This window comes from Aaosphaeria arxii (genome assembly GCF_010015735.1).
Source record: "Aaosphaeria arxii CBS 175.79 unplaced genomic scaffold BU24scaffold_5, whole genome shotgun sequence".
Classification (NCBI taxonomy): domain Eukaryota; kingdom Fungi; phylum Ascomycota; class Dothideomycetes; order Pleosporales; genus Aaosphaeria; species Aaosphaeria arxii.
The window spans coordinates 918367-939286 of record NW_022983478.1 but is presented as its reverse complement, the minus strand read 5'-3'; the positions used below and the strand labels follow the sequence as shown (position 1 = coordinate 939286).

Below are 20920 nucleotides of genomic sequence, written 5' to 3'. Positions count from 1 at the left end.
CTGGCGACAGTAGCATAGTGTTGTCACTTTGTTGTCCTCTCAATGGTAGTGAGGATCGCCAATTTGACGATGTGTCGCGATGAATGGTACAAGTAATGATTGAGAGACTTTGCCTTGATGTCCAAGTGTGACTTTGTCCCCTGTCGATTGTTGTCTCACAAGATGGCCGGGCGACCCAAATCCTTCATGTACGTCCAACTCACAACATGCATTCTCGCCCCACGAAGTAGGATTCCGCGATTCCCATCATCAATCAAATATGTCAACTACGCGGCGTGAACAGGTCGACTTTACGGCGTGAAGTGGCAACAAGCATCATCAATTCAAACCACTGTGTCGCAATCCATCATAGTCTAGCAATGTGTGTACAATAGGTACCTGTTGCGAAATCCATGTAGACCTGAGGTCGCCTCAATAAATGGGACCGGAGCGCCAATCGTACTTAGTATACGCCTTGCTCTATCTCCATTCTCCGCACTGTTTTTCAAGATCCAACCTTTGCGATGTATCTGTTACTTCGTTTCATCGTTCTATCAGCAGGTATTGCATCTTCACTGAATATCCCCGCTCAAGACAGCCCTCCTCCTTCCGTTGACTTCCAACATATAGAAAAAAGAGCAGGTAGTCTGAGTTTCAGGATCACCAAGACTCGCGATATCGGCTATTGGGCTGTAAATGCGAAATTAGGTGGCAAGAAGCGTCCGATGAAGTTGCAGATTGACGATGGGTCTTCCCATACCTGGATTCTACGCTCGGGTGCCCGCCTACTAATGCCTCCGGGCGTTAAGTCGCTGGCAACGACAGCGTCCTTCAGGGACGCATATAAACCGCTTTCTGAAGAGTTTCGATTTGAATATGCCTCGGATGAGTGGGTAAGGGGCCACTTAGGTATGTCACCATGAACGTTGCTGATTGCATTGCCGTGCCGTCTCTAATCGCCATGTAGGATTGGTGGATTTAGAGGTTGGAGGCATGACCGTGAAAGACATGAAATTAGGGTTTGCCACGAGTTTACGGTTCGATACTGGTGGAGTCCTCTCCGGGGTCATTGGGCTCAGACTCAAGCAAGGCTATAGGCCAGACGTGCCCCCGACCCCCAAAACCGCATTTCTGGTGGAGGCATGCAAAGAAGCAGGATACGACGGTCTGTTCTACGCTGTAGATATCAACCGAGGCGGCACGGGATATCTCCATATTGGAGATCCTCTCCGAAATAGAGACCAGCCAAACACATGGCATATTATTCCCGCTGAACGGCGCATAGCGGGCTCTACACTCAGCATCGATCTTGTAGACATAAAGCTCGGAGTCGCTAATAAACCCGACTACACATACTCGAAAGATACTAAAGTAACTTTTGATCTTGGTACGCCTTCTTCGCCTTTCATGGTGATCACTCATCACTAACTTACCACCATGTCTAGGCTCTTCCCACTTGTATTTGCCAAGAGAATTTGCACAAGAGTTCCAAAGTCACTTTCAGCCCAAACCGGAGCTCTCCGAAGGACATCTCTATGAAGTTGACTGTGAAAGCACCACGAATGATCTGGACTCGTTCGAATTCGCGTTCAACGACGATTCTGGTAGGAGACAAGTTATCCGCATTTCCAAAGAAGATTACATCTTGAAGATCAAGGGGACCTGCACTTTGGCGGTCGCCATATCTGAAACTCCTCGCATCGAGTTGGGAGCACCATTCGCCTTGAATTCGAAGTATGGACTAGACTTCAAGGAAGCCGTGGTTCACCTCAAGCAAAAGTAAGATGGTAAGTGGATGTTATTTTTCTCTCGGCCGCTAGTCGTCGTCCCTAGCAATCTAGGTGTTGGTTGGCATGTAAAAATACGAGAACTTAGTGCTGACATACATTCAATTCTTATGTAGGAGTGCGAAACGACTCAACTCTTATGCAGAGTGCGAAACAACTTGAGTGAATATATCAATGATTTCTTGACGAACATGGATTAATACTTCTTCGAGCGTAGAAACGTTCGATACACAATTAGAGTTAGAAAGGACGCAACGAAGAGGGCATGCAGAGATAGGGCAGGTTATCTACTTCACTATATCAAATAGAAAGTGTATTTGTAAGGTTCGCTAATCTCCATGATCATCTTGTGGCGTATTTAATTTCTCGTGCATATATTTACATTCTGTAGGCCAACGTATAACTACCAGCGATGCTAACTTGATCCAATGGACACTGCGTTGCCATTCGCCCTGGGCCGGCCTTTCTTTTTCTTTTTCTTCTCATCATCATCACCATCATCATTGGTACTTCCGCTAGCCTCGCCATGTCCCAAGCCGCCCACAATGCCACTCACAGCCTTGCCAACACCCAGACTTATTCCCTGTTTATTGAAGATGCTGGATTTGGTGCTTTTCTGACTGTCAACACTTGCGCGACCAGGGCTTTTTCGACCCGAGGGAGTGTTCGCGTCACTGTGGCCCGTTCCAGCAACTTCATCAGAACTCCACCAGCCTTCGGGTCTTGAGGTCGATGAGCGGGTTGTGATCTGTGATGCATCTAAAGATCCCATTGGAGAATCGCCCAATGAGTGTGTGGGGACCGTAGCTGCTGCTGGGGGGAAGGTTGTAGTGGTCTGCGATGGCGAGTGTTGATCGTTCGCAGCGGCAGAGGCGTAGCTTGCTGCAGGGTATGGCATTCTTGCTCTCTGTGCAGTTGGAGTTTGAGGGAGCGGCCCTAAACCCTCCACTTGTTCGGAGAACGAAATCTTGCGAGTGTTCTGGCTAACCTTTCTTGACGTACGTAGAGCAACTGGGCTTGAGGAGCTTTCGTCTTCGTCGTCATCCCCCTCTGGGCCCGGTAGCGCACCGGACTCCGGAAGCAAGCCTCTATAGCGGCCAGGGGAGCGGAAACGTTTCTCCTTTCGAATGCCGGTTCCAAACCCATCTGTGCCTGCATACTCCTCTAGTGCTTCAAACACATGAGGGAAGACGAGTTGATTGACCGTTGATGCCCAAAGGAAGTCCAAGTGCTCATAGTGGGGTATCTCCTTCGCAATTGTATGACGAGGTAACTCTTTTAGCATGACGTTGATATCAACTAAGCTGTCAGAGCCACCGTAGACTAGGACAATTGGAGTCTTTATATTCTTAGTAGGGAATTTTGCGACCTTGTAGTACTTCGCACGGTTCGAAGTGATTGGGTTAGGAGCCTCGTCATCGTACATCTGAAATGTGCCATTCCGGATGATTTGAAACCAATGGACAACGCTCTTGGTTGAGGTGAAAGAATACAAGTGCGGGTACGAAGCAAGCTTCTGGTAGGGCGTGATGTTGCTACCAGTCCAGCCGAACAGGAACTTAAGGGAAGTGTCAATCAAGCGAACAAAAATTGGCGGGTATAGTATCGACTGCCACATGGTCGCTGAGCCGAGTATAGCTCGTCGCCCAAAAGCTAGGAATAGCACATCGGGTGAAGCTTTCACAAATCCATCAACGATTCCAGAGGTGAGCCCTTTGGGAGACATCGCAGGGGCCAGGGCTATGAAGACATCAACTTTGTCATTCAATGTAGGATGGATTGAGAGTGTCGCGAATGCTTGGGCCGTGCCCTGCGAAAATCCAATATACGATAGCGACGGCTGGTTGGTGGTACTCAGGATATATGCAATCGAATCTGGGATATCGTGGAATGCGAACTGATCCATGCTGAAATTCCAGAACTCGTTCGACGTAGGGGCGGTATGGACGCATTTCTTAGAGTACTTGTTGCCTCTGTTGTTGCCAAGCTGTCGTGCATTAGCATCGTGCGACATGATGCAGGTACATGTGCAACGCTTACCCAAACGTCGTAGCCACGTTCTACGAGTTCAAAAGGAAGACACCTCTCTCGCTCCGTCAGACAAACCCACACCTCACTGTTCATCATCAAACCATGATGCATATAAACAACTTTCTTTTTGACACCACCTTTGTTCGATCCAGCATTTACCCGGACATCCTCTTCGCCTCTCTTCCATCCCAAACGGTGCAAGCCGAGGAGGTACCCGTCTCCTGTCTGCACAATGTGTTCCTCCGCATAGTATCCATATAGCTCGCAAAGCTCAGTAAAATCCGAAGCATTGGCAATACTTGACCACACTCCTTTCTTCTTTTGGCGATTGCGTCGAGATGTGGGTGATGATAGGTGGTTGAAAAGACGGCGAGTTACACGGTAAAGGAAGTTGATTATCGGGGTTGGGAGAGCAAGGGTGATTATAGAAATGAAGGACTCGAGGATGACGAGGAGAAGGGAGAGTATAAGGGCGAGGTACTCGCGAAGATGTAGACGTGAAAGGAACGGTATATGAAGCCCCATCTTGTGAGGATTGCCGAGTCGGTTCTTGGAAGCGTTATGGCATGAAAGATTGGACAGCGTCGCGTGAGCGACTTCCTGGAGCGAGGATGAAGGCTACTCGGAGATCTTGTGAAGATAGAATGAGTGCTGAAGGCTGGACATTTAGGCGGTGTTCATCCCCACGGAAATGTTGAGAGCGAAAGCAGCCTCGGGCAGGCGGTGGGAATGTTGCATTGTACAGAAACGTCCAACGGCGGTCCAACGTCCTACGTCCACGTCAAGGGGTGTAGGGATGACGTTCACAGCGACCCCTGTCTGACATGTGATTCGCACATGGCCCAACGCACAGACCACGACAGGACTTGGCATTGCGGACTCCCGACGCGACCAGGCCACCTACCGAATCAGTTGCCTGTCTTACGATCTTTTGTTAATTTTATATCATCATTTACAATTGCACGACTACTAGAGGCGAAGTTGATTGTAAACATCGAACTGACGCCGATAATTTCAGCAATCGATGCACTCCTGATCTATCCATACCGTCTTCCCAATCCGCCGGCTTTCTCATAATGCCTCAGTCATGTCAGGACATCCGTAAGTTCCCCTCCACTATTGTTTGTATGACAACTATTATCGCCCTACGAGTGTGTCAGTCGATCACAAAACATACCTAACACCTAATACCTTTGTAGGCGCTGCATTGGCATTCTGTCTCCAGAACTCAGACTGCATAATGGTATGGCTGCCATCTAACTATGCGTACGCAACATCTCGCTGATTAGCGCAAAGGTTGAGCGAAATTCTCCAGGCGACTGCCTCCGGCCACCCCTCAAGTACACACTCCCGACGCAGTGCCAGCAGTTGCAAAAAGGATATGCAGAGTGCAAGAAGGGCATGATTGATATGCGCAAACGATTCCGCGGTAACCGACCAGTTGCGGTTCACGGGCAGCTCGAGACTGGCGCGTTTGGCAAAGGACGAGCAGAGGTGGACGAAAAAGTTGGAACAATCGAAGAGAAAGGATACATGCTGTACGCGGGTCGACCATATAAGGGAGTCCAGGAAACATCAGGACACGAAGATCCGGACAGTCAATCAAATCAAGAGAAGCCTTCGAGGTAACGCCATGACGAGATTGGGACGGCAACGCCACCTAACGGATCGCATCTGTAAATTATGAAATCATGTATAACATCCACCTCATGCAAGGAATCCTGACGACTATCTACCGTGCTGCCAAAATTGGAAGCGGCCAGATACGGACCAAATTGAAGACAGCACCCAACGACCGGTGCGATTGGAACCCATAAGAAAAATCAGGGAGCATGAAAACCTGGTTGACCTTGGGATGTATCAAGGCTCTGTATTTTATGTGAGAACAATTGTGAGAACCGTACATGCTCAATTTCGATCCATCGATCGGTGCCTACAGAGATCAGCATAGTAACCCATGTTTTCTTCGATGTATTGTCCATAACCACCCCTTCATTCGCTATACTGACGCACGTGGAGCAGCTTCATAGCCCTGACTGTGCTGCTATATCAGCGTGATACTATATAGCCCTCGTAGGAGCTGCAATTCCTCCTGATGATCCGCAAGAGTGACAAACTGCTGTAACGTCAGCTTTCCTTCTAGAACTACAGAGTACTTGAACACGCTTAAATTTTCAGCCATTTCCAACACTATTCCGGTGTCTACGTCGGGCAATTGAAAACGAAATGTGTTTGTTCCGTTCTTGCTGGCTATAACGTCTACATATATAATCTTGCGTCAAATATCAAAAAGAGACGGTATTATTCGGCCTAAGGTCGTGCCCTGAAGCATCTGAGCGTACACAGACAGCCTGGAAAAATGAGTTCCTACCTTTCTTCACTATACTGGCTCCTACCGAGAGGTGGCGGTCTCATCTGCTCAAAAAGTAAAGCACATGGCCACTCCGAGTGTAGACTATGGCAGATACATTGGATATTGGAGTGGAATACTTCGTCCCTCAGTGAGCATCTTCGACTTGCATCAAAGTGAATTCAGTAGTAATGAGAACGCGAGATAGATTGTCAGGCAAGTCACTTTTGTTCTTCCATCAACATTCTCTGGAAATGATTTTTTTTCATTAGCGATGGAAGTAGTCGCGCGTACTCCATATTCATCCAGATGCTGTGGTGGTGGCGAGAGGTTTCTGTAATCATTTGCACAATATCTGCAACTTGTCCTGAAGCCATCCATAATACAAGTGTGAAGAAACGGCGCAAATCCTTGGGTCCAAATGATACAATGGTCCTCCCCATAACATTCCTAGTTGAATTTAATACACTACGGCTCTTATAGGCTTAAAAGCAAAGGTGTCGTGACTTAAATGCAACTCATCGAACACGTATTAGAGATCCCGCGACACTTCAAGTCATGGTGTGCTTTCACACAAATCGACAGATTTCGTGGTGCTGTGTCCCATCCTTGGTGGCGTGGCTCTCTAATCCTGCCTTGGCTCAATGTGTAGAACCATAAAGGTATGGTGTGCGACCACAGATGTGAAAAAATAACATCGGGGCGACTTCATCTCTAGATTCTAAGAATTCGAAAAAGAAAACCACTGGAAAAAATTACGTTTCAAACTTTCTACAATGGTCTGTTTCATTGTTGGCCTTTCCCTCATCGCCAGCGCCTTCGCGAGCCCTGTCGCGTAAGTCCGCCCAATCACACGCCTTGCCCTGTTTTTACTGTTACCAAACCCTTCATCTTTGCTACATTCAGCTTATGCGAACATAGACGCCCAGCCGACTTTGAACCAGCAGTAATCGACTACGCCTGTCAGACGTCTTCGTCGTGCGGTTACATCGCGAAGTCCACAGCCTGCTGTGGCGGTTCACCACCCGCCTCGTCCAAGATCTGCGCGAACGTCGACTCGGAAATGAACACGGGGTTCTTGCCTCCAAACTTCGAAGCGAGCAGGATGAACTCCAAGTGTGCCAGATTTGCTGGCGACGTCGGCACTTGTGTTGTACAAGACGTGGATGTGGTGCCTTGGGGACAGAATGTCGATAGCTGTGGCTGTGTTCAGGGCAAGTGTGTGGAAGTTGGGGAGAGCACAGAAAATCGGGATAATATGGTGAGGAGGGTCAAGATGCTCTGAATTCTGCAGATGGGCAGAGACCTATGGTCAGATGCGGATGCGATTGCGCTGAGAATTTTGTATTCTTCTTCTTCCTTCATTAACAATTTTTGAACTTTCCTGGTAAATCGCAATAAATACACACATTTCTGATGGCAAACACCTTTGCTCTTAATGATCACCCAACAACCTCGAGACACTGAAAACAGTTAATTGGGAGTAGCCAGCGGAAAACTCGGATTTGAAGAGCAATTTTGACACGTTTCTGGGTGCTATCCTGAGTGAGCTGTTCAATCAATCCCTCCAGGGTGTTTGACATAGTTCTCTTAGCCAAGTATGTTCCCTATTTGTACGCCCATTAGCTCATTTTATTGTCAGGTAGAATTTTTATATGATTAGGATTAATTCTGGACGCAGAGTGCTGACTACTAAAGTGTATTATTGCCAGTGCAATCCAAGATGAAATATAGGCGTGAATTGTACGCCTTCAATGGCAACCGTTGAGCACACAATAGACGGTTGGCTCATTGGAGAACAAACGGCCTATCGCAGCAAGCGATATAAGGCATCCAATTCGTCAGAATGAATGTGATCCACCAACTCTCGTGGATGTACATGTCCGTTGTAGGTTGCACCGCATTTCTGAATATGGCTAGCGCTGCAGCATACATAAATACCCTCTAGGCAAACAGTCCCTCTGACCCTGACCTGCTCATCGCGCGGCATTCTCCAACCTCTCCCAACGCTTGGATCTTGTTTAAGAACTCTCGTTGATATATCGAGAGATTTACATGAGACGCAGCGGTCATGGCTACTCTCGATACGCTGAAGCGCGCTCTTAGGCAGATTGCCCCGACATTCGCATCTTCCAGAGACGGCAGATTGTCAGATGCCGACCACAAGGCTGGTCTTGAAATTATAAAGAATGAATCCGGGTCCCTCATCTACCGGGATTTCATTATACCCCAGCTTAATCGACAACTTGATTATCTTCTGAAGTCACGTTCGGATATCTCGGTGCTTGAAGTTGGACCTGGTCCGAGAACTGTTTTCGCCGATGTTCCCATCTATTTGAGAAGGGCGATCAGGAAGTACGATGCATACGAACCAAACAAGCTGTTTTCTGCAAGCTTGACAGAATGGATCAACGCCGGCACAGAAGCGGATCCAACTCTTCCTGCTTTGAAAAGCCCACCTTGCATCCGACAGTCACCATTCGATCCGGAGAATGAAGTTACCAATTCAAGTGTAGAAGACACTGAGACGATCAAACAAAAGTACGACATAGTGGCCTTCTGCCACAGCTTATACGGCTTGACACCAAAGAGAAGATATATTGAGCGAGCTCTGGATTTGCTTATCACAGGACCGCAAGGGGGAATAGTGGTTGTTTTTCATCGCGATGGTGTTTTAAATTTCGATGGCTTGGTGGCCCACCACATGGCTTCTTTCCCAGATGCAGTCTTGCGCGTGGCGGATGACGATAAAACACTGCGATGCTTTACCACATATGTGACAGGCTTCGATGTGCAGAGTGAAGCAAATTGCCGGTTCAACAAAATGCCAGACGATGAACTCACTACCAAACGACTTTCAGTATGTCGCGCCCTAGGCAGCCGTCATGAAGATCACCCAGGACTTCTCACATTTAGTGCGCCGGACTCAATGATAGTCTTTAACCAACATTCAACCACGTTACCAGAGCTCATCGCCGAAGTCCCAATCAGAGAAGACGCGCGGGTGATCAAGAACCGGGAAGCGCGACGTCAACATCCCGCTTGCACATTTGGACCCACAGAGATTGCACAAATTCAACGATGCGTAAAATGGGCCAAAAAGTATGGATTCGGATTGACGGTCCTCGGTGGAGGCCACAGCGACCACTGTGTCTTATCAAATGTCGTGTGCCTTGACATGAGTTCTTTCGATAAGGTACATATTGGAAGGAACGCGACGCACGGTGCCCTGATTATTGTGGACGCCGGATGCAATACGGGAGGCATCGTTCGCGTAGCGACAGAAGCTGGACTTGCTTTGCCTCTGGGTGCTCGACCAAGCGTAGGCGCTGGACTGTGGCTACAAGGTGGTATTGGGCACCAGGCAAGACTTCATGGCCTTGCGTGCGATTCTATCATAGGTGCCGTTATGGTCAATGTTGGTTCGGGAGAGCTTCTATACGTCGGTTGTGTGCCGAGGGAATATCGTCCACCCAATGCGCATCGTCCAAAGAATGATCTCGATTTGTTATGGGCCATCAGAGGCGCTGGTTCAAACGTCGGTATTGTGCTCAACGTGGTTTTCCGTGCCCACGAAGCATTAACCTTCGAAATCCGACACTGGTCCTCGTCACTAAGCAACAACGAGAAGACACGGCTGAGGCTGAGCGAGGTTGAGAAGTCAGTCGACGTAGCGGTTCCAGGCAACTTGTCTGTAGATGCATTTCTATACCACGACGATGGACAACTGCAAATTTGTGCGAGTTTGTATCAATGCTACCCACCTGGGTCACTCCATCAGCCGAATCTACACATACCGACTCAATTTCGTCAGGATACCTGGAATCTCGATGATAAAGTAAAAGGTGTTGACGGTATTGGCCTTTTCGATACTGAGTTATACATATCTACGATGCATGGTGGGCATGGTGGAGGAAAGACATCGTCGTTCAAACGATGCGTGTTCTTGAAAGGCTTGGGCAGAAACAATGTTGCCGACTGCCTAGAAGCTATCATGAGGCGGGCACCGACACCACTTTGCTACATCCATCTGCTCCAAGGTGGCGGCGCAGTGCGAGATATTCCGGCGGATGGAACAGCCTTTGGATGTCGGGATTGGGACTATGCTTCCGTTCTCACCGGCGTCTGGCGTCGCGATCAGGATGGCAGCAAGTTTGCAAATGCTGCAGTTCAATGGGTTTACGACGCTGCCAAAGAGTTGATATCCTTGACGAACAAGCACGGTGAAGTAACGATGGGAGCATGTGTGGGAGTTTACGGGGCAGATCTTGGGCCAGATCCCCGCGATGCATCACTGGCACCGCACGCATTTGGGGCAAACCGTGCGAAACTGGCAAACATCAAACACCAAGTGGACCCTTATAACATCCTCAGATACAGCTGTCCGATTTCCACAGACATCTCAACACCACTAAAGATGCTGAAGTGCATATTCATCATCACGGGCGCAAGTTGTGCCGGAAAAGACCACTTCGCCAAAGTGTGTTGCCCAATATTTCTTCACCGCGGCTTCAAGACGAAAGTTTCCAGTATCAGCGACGCCACTAAGATAGAATATGCGGCGGCCACTGGCGCTGATCTCGATCTTCTACTCTACGATCGACAGTACAAAGAGAACCATCGTCCAGCCTTGACATTCTTCTTCAAGGAGCAGGTTATAAAGCAGCCCAATCTACCAGTGCAGCATTTCTTGTCACTTGTCGCCAATGCTTCAGACCAGGATGTCTTATTCATTACCGGGATGAGGGATGCTGCACCCGTTGCGTCATACGCCCACCACGTCCCATCAATCAAGGTTGTTGAGATTCATATCACAGCTGATTGTCAAGTGCGACGCGACCGCGGGAGCACAACCGACCCTCATCAAGAGAGCAACGGAGCAAGTGCTCCTGAATCGAACCTGGCAGCCTCAGACCATCGACCTACGTTTGTGTTCGAAGACAACAGCGATGGTGACGCACATATTCAAGAATTCGCAGAACATCGCCTACTCCCACACCTGTGCGATGGAATCCAACAGCTTTCTCGTATGATTCACCACTTTCCTGGATTTCCACGCCCCGAAGTCGACTTCTGCCACGTGCTCGGCATCGCCCAGCAGCCGGGTGGACTGGAGCTCTGTACGGAGCTACTGCACAGCCACTTCTCTGATGACTGGTCAAAGGTCGGTGCAATCGTGTCCTGTGAAACGGGCGGCTTCATCTTCGCGCCAACGTTGGCTGTGAAAGCCGGCGTGCCTATGGTACCGGTTCGCGAGGCGAGCAAACTGCCACCGCCAACGGTGACCGTCATGAAGCCATCCTCACATATCTCGTCGCTAGTCGCTGAAAGCGGTGTTCCACGGACAGAGATCGGGATGTCGAGCGATACGATCCCGGCGGGCTCAAAGGTGGTCGTGGTCGACGACGTACTTGCGTCGGGAATGACTCTATACGCGGTGTTGCAACTACTCGTGAAAGCTGGGGTTCGCACTGAGGATGTGAGCGTGTTGGTCGTAGCAGAGTTTCCGATCCATCGTGGTCGTGAGATGTTGCACAAGAAGGGATTCGGCAAAGTGGGCATTCAAAGCCTGGTAGTCATCGGTACCGTGTAGGGTAGATTTGTCTTTCGAAGCTGGCGATGCACGGCACAACCATAAGTAGCCATATGAACAATGGATCATTTCAGATGCAGTCATTTCCTTTGCGATAGATCAGGGCCTGAAAGCGCAAAGGCCATATGTATCGCCCTGTTGCGGTAACAGATTGTGTCCATGCTTCCTACTCTGTAGATTGTATTAATTAAGCAAATCTGATATTTCAAATCACTATATTTCCAGTTCCTTAAAAAGCCCGAATAGTGTTTCCTTCATGTTGAACTTTTTTGGGTTTTCTGACTTCCTATCTAAACTTCTCCCGAATCTTAGTTCCACGATGGCCATCAAAGAAAATTTTAATTCGTTCTTCCTAATTTTCGTCATCGAATTAGGTCCTAATATGCATAATTCCAGTATATACTACAATGAATTAAACTTGAAATGCATGATTATCTCTATTTTTGTAATATGATTAAACGATGACATGCGGGCTTCATGACCCCTTTCGGAGAAAAGTAAAACTGAGAGGGGTATCCATGTACGCCGTTGGCAACCCATAAGGCCATGTATGTACAAAATGAAAACAATGTGAGAACTATCCACCTAGAGCTATGCATGCACAAAATAAATTATCTCCAATCAAACAGTCTCCTTTTCCTCTTCACCCAATTTTCTCTCTTCCTTCCCTCCCTCTTTCGCAGCAGGTTCAGCGTCAGATTTGGGTTTCTTCACGCTAACCCACTCGACACCTAAAGCACCTAAGATGCTGATAGCCGCAAGACTCACCCCCACATAGAATGCGTTCCTGATGGCCGCCCTGTACGCGATCAACACAGTCGGCAATAGGTCCTTCGGTACCACATCTCTGATGTGAGTCGCCCCCATGCTGACGACGTCCTGCCTCGTGAGGTTCAACCCAGGGATGGCGGACAATTTCCCGGCAAGCGAGTCGGTGAAGACGCTCTGAGCGACGGCGATGAAGACGGCGCCGCCGAGATTCTGGCCGAACATCATCAGACTGACACCCATGGTCGCGTCTCTCCTGTCTTTGAGCACGATCTGTGCGATGAGGTTGGGCTGCTGCATTCCGAGACCGATGCCGAAACCGATGAGGAACTGATATCCGATCCACATGGAAGATTTGACGTCGATTGGCCACGTGGTTACGAGACCGGCGCCGGTGGTCCAGATGATGCAGGAGATGATCATGAAAGGAGCCGGGTAGCCTAGGCGTTGGACAAGCCCGCCTGCGAGGATGGTTCCAATGACGAGAGGGAGAATGATAGCTAGGGTTGCGAGGCCAGAAGAGATGGGCGAAAAGCCCTTGAGGGCTTGGAAGAAGATTGGAATGTAGTACACCATGACCTGCATAGAGGCCATAGAGATGAATGTAAAGAAGAAAGCACACGCGATGGTGCGGTTGACGAGAATGCGGGTCGGGATGGTGGCGTGTTGCGGGTTGAGGATTTGAACCACCAGGAAAAGGATGAAAAGGATAGCGAAGAGGGTAAGGAGGAGGATGATGCGCCAATTAGACCAGTTATATTTAGTGCCACCCCATTGAAGTGCAAGTAGGAGGCAGATGATTGAAGGGAGAAAGAGGATGGAGCCAATGGGGTCGAACTGCTTGATATTCTCGATGAGCGTCTTCGGGGCCGCTGGCGTGGTCGGGTTGGGTTTGGGAGGGAGGTGGAGGAAGAAGATGAGAATGGCGATCGCTACGGCGCCACAGGGCAGATTGATGTAAAAGCACCATCGCCAGGTAACCTTTTCGGTGAAGACACCTCCAAGCAAGGGCCCGACGACGCTTGCGATTCCGAAGACTGCGCCGATGAGGCCCTGGAAGATGGGACGCTTCTCGAGAGGGACTGCACTCATAAGAACGACAATGGCCCCATTCATCATGCCTGCGCCACCCAAGCCAGCAATAGCTCTTCCAACAATGAAAACAGTAGATGACGAAGCGGCACCGCACACCACCGAGCCAACTTCAAAGACGAGGATCGTGCCAATGAATACCATCTTCACAGGGAAGAGGGTGTAGATGCGACCCCAAATGAGTTGGAAAGCGCAGAGGGTGAGCATATACGCCGACACATACCAGCTTATGTCCTTGAGCGAATGGAACTCGTCAGTTATTCTCGGAACCGCTGTAGCGAGAATGGTTTTATCCTAAACGACACAGAGTATTAGAATGTTGGGCCTTTACGAACATTGGCATGGGCAGGGAACTTACCAGAGCAATGAGGAACATTGCGATATACAGTGAGATCATGATGATCCATGTTTTGGCCATGGATGGGTATTGGTGTTCTTCTGGTTTGGCAGCCTGGACAATCGCCTCTTTTGCTAAAGATGGTGGCCTCGACCCCTCCTGCGAAGCTCTGACCGGCGGTGATTTCTCTTCAACTGCCATGGCGAGTTGAAGTTGCGATTGAGGACGCGATAGATCGTAGTATTGATTGGATGGCAGATTATCTTTTGCCTATGTGGAACGATTGAGGTGTAGGGAGCTCAAGCCGTGATTGATTATGGGAAATGTGGCCTATGAATGGTGAGGCGGAAAAGAAACATGGCAAAGGCAAACTTAAATAAAAGGTGCCTGAAAGATTGCTCGTGTCCGAAGGATTGGGACTGTTGAGAATTGCATGGGCTATATTGAGCATCTCGGGTCCGCGAGAGATGAAGGGCATTGAATACGAGTAAGGGCGCAAGTGAGCAACTGAGGTCGGGATCGTCGAGTCCTAAGGGCGCGTCCGGCATCCAGTGACGATTCCCTTTCGGCTCCGACGAATGACTGGTCGGATGTTAGAAAAGTCCGGGAATGGAGCTATTCCTGATTGGGATGGTAATTACCCTTGTAGGTATAGCATCTGAACTCCCCCGTCTTAACCGAATGAGCTTGAAATTGCTTGTATGCGTTTGGCATGCGAAAAGTCCATTACTTTCGTACGTATGGTGCTTATTTCTCGTATCCATGTGCTTAATCGAAATATTCGTGATCATACAACAACTTATCACCAACCATCATGCTGGGAAGCGGTTGTGATGAACCCCAGTTCATACTACGACTCGACATCAACAATGACTGTGATCTGGGGGGCCTAGGTCTCGTTTAACATCATCATGGTAAAGAGGGGCCACATTCCAAGGGCGGTACGAGGAGTATGCACCTCGATTGTGCGGACTGCTGCTTCATATATTGACGAGAACTGAAACAAAGTACTCCCTATGTACCCAATACATTTCTCAAGTATCATTTGAATGGCCTCTTGAATCATAATCGCTCGGCCAACTCACCCAGCGACCGATATTGGTGCATGCTGGTTTCCCACGCGCATCGTGTTGCCTGTACGCTCTGCTCGTTCTACTCATACTCTATATCGGAACGGGGCTTACGACATGATGCGTACCTCTCGAAAAGTATGACCATCATGGTATGCATATGGGTTTCGCCTGATTGTAATGGTTCTCGAACCAGGTGACGCAACCCAACGGATACGTAGCCTGTCCTCCCAGAAGCATGATATCATGTGTCTAGTCTCTCTTGTGTCTTGATTCCAAAAAAGGAAACGCCGCGTGTTTCTGCTCCTGAAACACAATCAACCCCAGATCACTATCCAGGAGATTCATGGTAGCATAGCCACTTAGGAGAAGTCCGCTACAGAGTGAAGACAAAGAAGGAGTGATACCACCATTAGTGAAAACTGGTTTAGCCAAGCACGACCACTTGACTGGGCGGTCGCGCTACGCCTCGAAACCCTCAAGTTTGAGCCCTATGTTATCGATAAAATCGGTTTCGTACATCGATTGTACTCGTACTCTTGTAGGTGACTGGGTGGATTTCCCCGCACTATCCACGTGCGCATTCTCTCAAAGAAATGATACCCGGAGAAAGAGTACGAATAGATAGAGACATGCGCCGCCCTAGAGCCCATAGAGAACAACATGATTGATCGATGTAAGTTTAGCCAACCTCTTGTCGAGAGAGTGTTCAGTAGGCCAGTTCCTTTGCTCTCTGCTTGCTCTGGATTTCGCATGGACGTCATATTCTAGATTCTCAGTAGTAACTCAGTAGTAACCAAACTGCTGAAAGTAGTACCATTGTCTTGTGGTGGCTGCGCCACGTAGGGCTGATTAGATCATGCGTGGACGCGCAACTCTCCTCAGAACCGTGGGCGACCTGCACACATGTCATGACCCCAGTTCAGGTTCCTGCATGCCATAGTGGTTAGAGCATCGAGTGCTGGTCTGCAGTTTATTCATAGAAGCGTAGGTACTCCCTAGGCTGTGCCCAGGAAAGCACTTGTAATGACGCTGATCTGAAGTATTACCCGAAGATGATGCTCGGTCGTGAGAAAGAACGCGTCCTATGATAAGGAAAGTATATCGCCAGTACGGAATTGTGTATGTATGAGGTGGTGTGATTGGGAAATACTAGTATTCAATGTGGTATCTAAGTCTTGCATGAATTGAAAAAGCAATATTGGCAGAAATTTCCCCATTTGATAAATCCTACAGTTGCCAAGTGGTAGCATGATGCGTACCATTTTAAAAACAGAGATCAAGGACGCCGTGTAACGCCGTGGATGGTAAGAGCGATGGAGCCAGCGATGAGAATGAAATGCTCGTGCGATCGTCGGTATCTTTCGAAAAAGGGAGAAGAACATGATGCCTCATAATGATAACAATATGGACAAGAATTTTGGAATTGGGGCAAACGTCGTCCAACAAAAGGCACAGCCGTGGGTAAGAAAAAATGTATGGTAAGAAGCGAAGGTTCCAAAGAGATCATCAAAGTTTCATGAATGAACGGGGAGGCCGCTCGCCATTCTGAAGAGTTCAAAGGCAAGTGACGGCGTATCACGTACGATGAGCTCGACATCTCGGCGAAGAGGGAGATCGGGGTGAGCACGGAAGGCCTGGATGATGACATCGCGCAGGCCTCGGTCAGAATCGACAGTGGACTCATAGGCCTCTTGGCAAGCCTCTGGAAATTCGGGACTCTGGAGATGAAGATCGATCTGGGCCGCAAATTTGTTACGTGCGAGTGACTTTAGCCCTGGGATACCGTATCTATGGGGATTGTGTGTTAGTCTAAGAGGCTTCATTGGAGCATATCACTTCGAGAACAAGCATTGCGGCGGCTGTACGACAAACCAAAGGTGGAAGGAGAGATATAAAACAAACGGCGGGTGACGCGGCGTCGTGCGACGCCCTTGTACGAAATGACGGTGTAAGGGAAAAGAAAGAAAGAAGGGAATAAAGAAATTAGAGATAGCGATGGGAATACAAAGCGCTGATTCGAGAAAGGGGAGTCAAAGGGACTAGAATTAGGGGGATTTGTATGGATGATGGATGATGGTCGTCGATGGTGGATGATGGTGAATGGATGGATGAATAGACAGTGACGCGGATCGCGGGGAATCGGCGTTTGTGCAACACCGATGTGCCGTGATCGCCGACGTCGCCGATAGCCCAATAGGGAACCAACAATCAAACAGGAACCATCAACCATCAACCATCAACCATCAACCACGACCGTCCATCTGGTTCTCACTCAACCATGCCATCGGGCCGCGTGGTCATGAGACTCTCGGACGCGCGTTGTTCAAACCGATGATGGGAATCGCGAAGTAAGGTGCAAACGGAGGAAAAACAGGAGACAATGAGAAAAGGAGAAGGGAGTTGGATGAGGGACATGACCAAAGATTTTTGTTGATGACTTACTTTTCACCTAATGCATACACCCGCGCATGCAGCAGCAAATTTGCCTTCTCAACACTTTCCTCGGGCTGATCGGCATTCCCATCGAAAGGATTCTGATCGAACGGCTCTTCCATCGGGGTATCAGGCAATTTTGTGGAAGTCGTGTTATTGATGCTACTGCTCCTGGTCCCCGAAGGAAACTGGATGTGTTGCGCTTCGTCTGGGGGAGACGGAGGGGCTGCCCCCACTGTATTAGCTGCCATGATCGCCAACAGTGGGTCCTCTAATAGTGTCAAATCCAACTTCTTCGATCCTCCGTAGTGAGCTCGCTGTGCCGACATGGGTGACTTTCGTGTAGGAGACTGTTGCGACGATTTGTGGGAGAGTGGCTTCTTCAGGTAGTCGAGGTGGTAGAAGTCTGACCCCATGGAGTTAGCTGTCATTGCTTCACATTTCACCACGGGAGTGGACCGTGTCCTTACAGTTAACCATATGCTCAACAGCTTCAGGATCATCCTCCGTCAGGTCGATAATTCCAGATTCCGACTCGCGGAAAGGATTGCGGCAGGCGCCTTCGAAGAACTCGGACCGTGAACAGACGAGGGCGCGATGCACCGAATAACTTTTCATGCCACAAACAAGAGTTAGATCTGAGTATTTCCCCGTTTCGTATAGTCTAGGGATGCGACTTAGCATATAGGTTCTTTTTGTGCGAGAGACAGCTAGCGAAATGACATACGATGATAGAGCAGACATTAGTTCAACGTTTGGCGAGTCCATCGTAGAACTTCTAGAGGGCGATGTCGCACTTGGGAAGGAGAGAAGTAGAGTATGCTGGTTTTGAGTTCGAATCGTTCGACTGGGGAGAGGTTCTGAGATTGACAATAAATTTTGAATCAGTGGAGGAAAGTCGAAGTAGTTATTCTCAGCGACGCGTAAGGCTAGCAGTCCGACTTGGATGATTAGGAGAAGATCAGGGTCTCCGAACCAACACTTCAACAAATGCTAGGGAAGGTAGGGTCGATGTGGTCCCAATCCAAGGTAAGACAGCCGAGCCCTTACGTCGTAGGGGTCCGATTGTGCAATGGTGGGGGGCAGTTTTGGTACCACACAAGGCTTCGGAGCCGTGGTATGATGGTGAATGTCACCGACAGTCCGGGTGTGCTTCGTAGGCGTCTTACTGAAGAATGACGACTGCACGGGTAAGCAGAGCAACGACAGTATCCAGTCAGACTGACAAAAACAGCCCTGGTGGATCTGAAACGGATGATCGACAGATGCCAAAAGTACGGATAGAAGCGACAGGTGAGCGAAAATGTTCTATCCCCCCAGATTTGGGAGGATGCGCAGGCGATCTTTTGTATTCTGCGTCCTTGTACCCTTCATGTTCGATTCGCTGCACAGTAAACGCTATGCTTCTTCATAACGTCCAGTAGGAGAACGTTGCGATTGATGCGCATTCGCATAGTAAATGGGCCCAAGATCTAGAAGAAATCACGCGGCCGCCATCAGCTTCTTCCTTTCCCATCCCTCCCTCTTCCTCTCTGTGGGCTTCCTTGCAAGGGCTGGCCTTCCCACCCTTTTCAGCCCAGGAGAGCTAGTCGGGTGCTGGCCCAGGCCATTCACAATAGCCAGACACAAGCCCATTCCATCTTCCATGGACGGACATGCCCTATGCGCTTCTAGAGTTTTAGCGAACGACCAGACACTTCGCACAGCTCACCTCCTACCCAGACTCTCGTCCAATAGACCCTTTGTGGCTGCTGTCGCCTCCCCCGGCGTCCACATGGCAGAAGACGGTAGCGCGCTTCGCCCATCATCGAGGAAAGCACTGCGAATCTGGATCTTTCCATCTAGCGAAAAGCCATGAAAGCTCAGCTGCGAATAACGCTCCTGCGGCCCTACGGTAGCTACCCCAGCAATCGATTTCGAACTTGATCTCGGCTCTGGCATCAAGCCTCATACACCTCGCTAAGACCTTTCGCCCAATATCGTGGCTTTCCCAGTTCGGGTGTCAGTCAGCGTCACGTGCCGAGTGGCGCTTCTGGACTGGCCCTTGGCTGCAATCGATTTATTATTGTTATCCATAATCCTGCTGTGCGGGAGAGCTAGGAAGCGATTATTTCTGCGGAGAATATCGATATCATTTGAAATCTCCGAATGAAGACATGGGGCGCACAATAGTCGCACACATGCATCCCCCAAGTACGCGGTTCTCAGCCCTGCCATCGGAGGGTAGCCTGGCGTGCCTGGAGCCAACTGCATACCGGCTTCTCTGCCATGGTTGGTTTTCTCGCATCAGGATGGAGTTGTCCTGAGGACCTGTGCATACGGAAACATAAATGATACAGCCAGAGTGACTAACCTGTATCACAGACAAAAGCTGGCCAAAGTAAGATATTTAGTCGCACTCCACTTGTTACCTTTACAAGTACTCACACTCGTTGGCTCAAGATAGAAATGCGTGCCTGGGCTTCTTGATATATAAGCATCGTCTTCCTGCCCTGAATATGAGATGAAGTCGATGCGATTCTACAAATCTTCGCTCGTAGCTGATGTGAGATTGGAGTCCACACGCGAGAGATGAAACAGAGGGAGTTTCAAACGACGCCGTTTTCATGTCACGAATCGCATCGTCACCTTGAGAAGATACCACGTTCAAATGAGATAGATTAAGCGCTGTATTTGGGCCTTCTACGTTCGATTCGCATCCAACAACATATATCTCACTCATCATGCTCGACTCCTCCAACATGTCGATGTCAAGCCACCCGACATCGTTTCTCTCACGCACATGTTTTAAGCATCCCAATGCCAGAGTGAATGTCGCACAGGTGGCAGCCCTGCTGTCTGCACAGGTCATGGCTTGTGCAAGGGATCAAAGAGCAGGGTTGTCGATTCTCGATTCCGTCTTGGAGGTCGGAGACGTGATATTGGGAAGAAACGTCCTTGCGCTGTGACAGGAATTAGTCCTTCCTTCTAAACACAACCTCTACAGGATGGAAAATGATGGTCTGTACTGACTGAAAGTTTTGGGGTGGTGGGAAGAGCAAATGTAGTTGTGGCGATAGCAGCGAAAATGGATATGGCGAGAACTCGCATCGTGGAACATCAACGTGCCTGGGAGTCTAGTTTGGGCATTTGAAATGGTTGTGTTGGAGTCGTTGAGGCTTCGAATACGGTTGAAACTGGGCTCCGCGTGCGTCTTATACTTCCATGTATCGGGGCGTTTCCTTCGTTCGGTGGCTCAAACGAACCCCTCCGCACATTGTTCAGGCAATCATGTATTGGCATGCTACAGTGTTGGATCAACCTGAATTGACAGGGTATTTGCAACTTGACGCTGAATTCGGGGGTTGATCTCTCAGTCATGTTAGACGCATCTGCCACGCTGATTGGTTGGAAATCCCTCTGGATAGAAGAAGGAAGCAGGGCGCAGTCGGATCCATACCCTGCCGGGGGTTGTCTCACACATGGGGGGTGGCCTAA

At 49.2% G+C, this 20920-nt stretch overlaps 9 protein-coding genes across 9 annotated transcripts; 5 read left to right on the top strand and 4 right to left on the bottom strand.

The window, feature by feature from the left end:
* Positions 1-337: 337 nt before the first annotated feature.
* Positions 338-1762, top strand: BU24DRAFT_451496 (acid protease; the record flags this gene model as incomplete). The annotated part of the gene is made up of 3 exons (XM_033531110.1): positions 338-888; positions 947-1366; positions 1425-1762. Exons 1-3 carry the CDS (start codon positions 504-506, stop codon positions 1760-1762), a joined length of 1143 nt encoding a protein of 380 aa, XP_033382801.1. The 5' UTR covers positions 338-503.
* Positions 1763-2056: 294 nt separating this feature from the next.
* BU24DRAFT_423397 (alpha/beta-hydrolase) lies at positions 2057-4555 on the bottom strand. The gene is made up of 2 exons (XM_033528243.1): positions 3807-4555; positions 2057-3753 (listed from the first exon to the last, which is right to left on the bottom strand). Exons 1-2 carry the CDS (start codon positions 4320-4322, stop codon positions 2182-2184), a joined length of 2088 nt encoding a protein of 695 aa, XP_033382800.1. The 5' UTR covers positions 4323-4555; the 3' UTR covers positions 2057-2181.
* A 205-nt stretch (positions 4556-4760) lies between these two features.
* BU24DRAFT_423396 (uncharacterized protein) lies at positions 4761-5767 on the top strand. Its single transcript, XM_033528242.1, has 3 exons — positions 4761-4898; positions 4997-5040; positions 5094-5767. The coding sequence occupies exons 1-3, from the start codon at positions 4874-4876 to the stop codon at positions 5424-5426; spliced, it is 402 nt and encodes a 133-aa protein (XP_033382799.1). The 5' UTR covers positions 4761-4873; the 3' UTR covers positions 5427-5767.
* Positions 5768-6850: 1083 nt separating this feature from the next.
* BU24DRAFT_423395 (uncharacterized protein) lies at positions 6851-7568 on the top strand. The gene is made up of 2 exons (XM_033528241.1): positions 6851-6982; positions 7069-7568. Exons 1-2 carry the CDS (start codon positions 6924-6926, stop codon positions 7430-7432), a joined length of 423 nt encoding a protein of 140 aa, XP_033382798.1. The 5' UTR covers positions 6851-6923; the 3' UTR covers positions 7433-7568.
* A 583-nt stretch (positions 7569-8151) lies between these two features.
* Positions 8152-11932, top strand: BU24DRAFT_423394 (uncharacterized protein). Its single transcript, XM_033528240.1, has one exon. It carries the CDS (start codon positions 8219-8221, stop codon positions 11738-11740), a length of 3522 nt encoding a protein of 1173 aa, XP_033382797.1. The 5' UTR covers positions 8152-8218; the 3' UTR covers positions 11741-11932.
* Positions 11933-12073: 141 nt separating this feature from the next.
* BU24DRAFT_392564 (putative aflatoxin efflux pump) lies at positions 12074-14453 on the bottom strand. The gene is made up of 2 exons (XM_033525163.1): positions 13959-14453; positions 12074-13894 (listed from the first exon to the last, which is right to left on the bottom strand). Exons 1-2 carry the CDS (start codon positions 14136-14138, stop codon positions 12362-12364), a joined length of 1713 nt encoding a protein of 570 aa, XP_033382796.1. The 5' UTR covers positions 14139-14453; the 3' UTR covers positions 12074-12361.
* A 1698-nt stretch (positions 14454-16151) lies between these two features.
* On the bottom strand, positions 16152-18707 carry BU24DRAFT_423391 (uncharacterized protein). The gene is made up of 4 exons (XM_033528239.1): positions 18171-18707; positions 17914-18107; positions 17453-17849; positions 16152-16798 (listed from the first exon to the last, which is right to left on the bottom strand). The coding sequence occupies exons 1-4, from the start codon at positions 18209-18211 to the stop codon at positions 16525-16527; spliced, it is 906 nt and encodes a 301-aa protein (XP_033382795.1). The 5' UTR covers positions 18212-18707; the 3' UTR covers positions 16152-16524.
* A 58-nt stretch (positions 18708-18765) lies between these two features.
* Positions 18766-19562, top strand: BU24DRAFT_214616 (uncharacterized protein). The gene has a single exon (XM_033521981.1). It carries the CDS (start codon positions 18903-18905, stop codon positions 19299-19301), a length of 399 nt encoding a protein of 132 aa, XP_033382794.1. The 5' UTR covers positions 18766-18902; the 3' UTR covers positions 19302-19562.
* A 226-nt stretch (positions 19563-19788) lies between these two features.
* Positions 19789-20582, bottom strand: BU24DRAFT_214538 (uncharacterized protein). The gene is made up of 2 exons (XM_033521979.1): positions 20456-20582; positions 19789-20385 (listed from the first exon to the last, which is right to left on the bottom strand). Exon 2 carries the CDS (start codon positions 20292-20294, stop codon positions 19881-19883), a length of 414 nt encoding a protein of 137 aa, XP_033382793.1. The 5' UTR covers positions 20295-20385; positions 20456-20582; the 3' UTR covers positions 19789-19880.
* Positions 20583-20920: the final 338 nt, after the last annotated feature.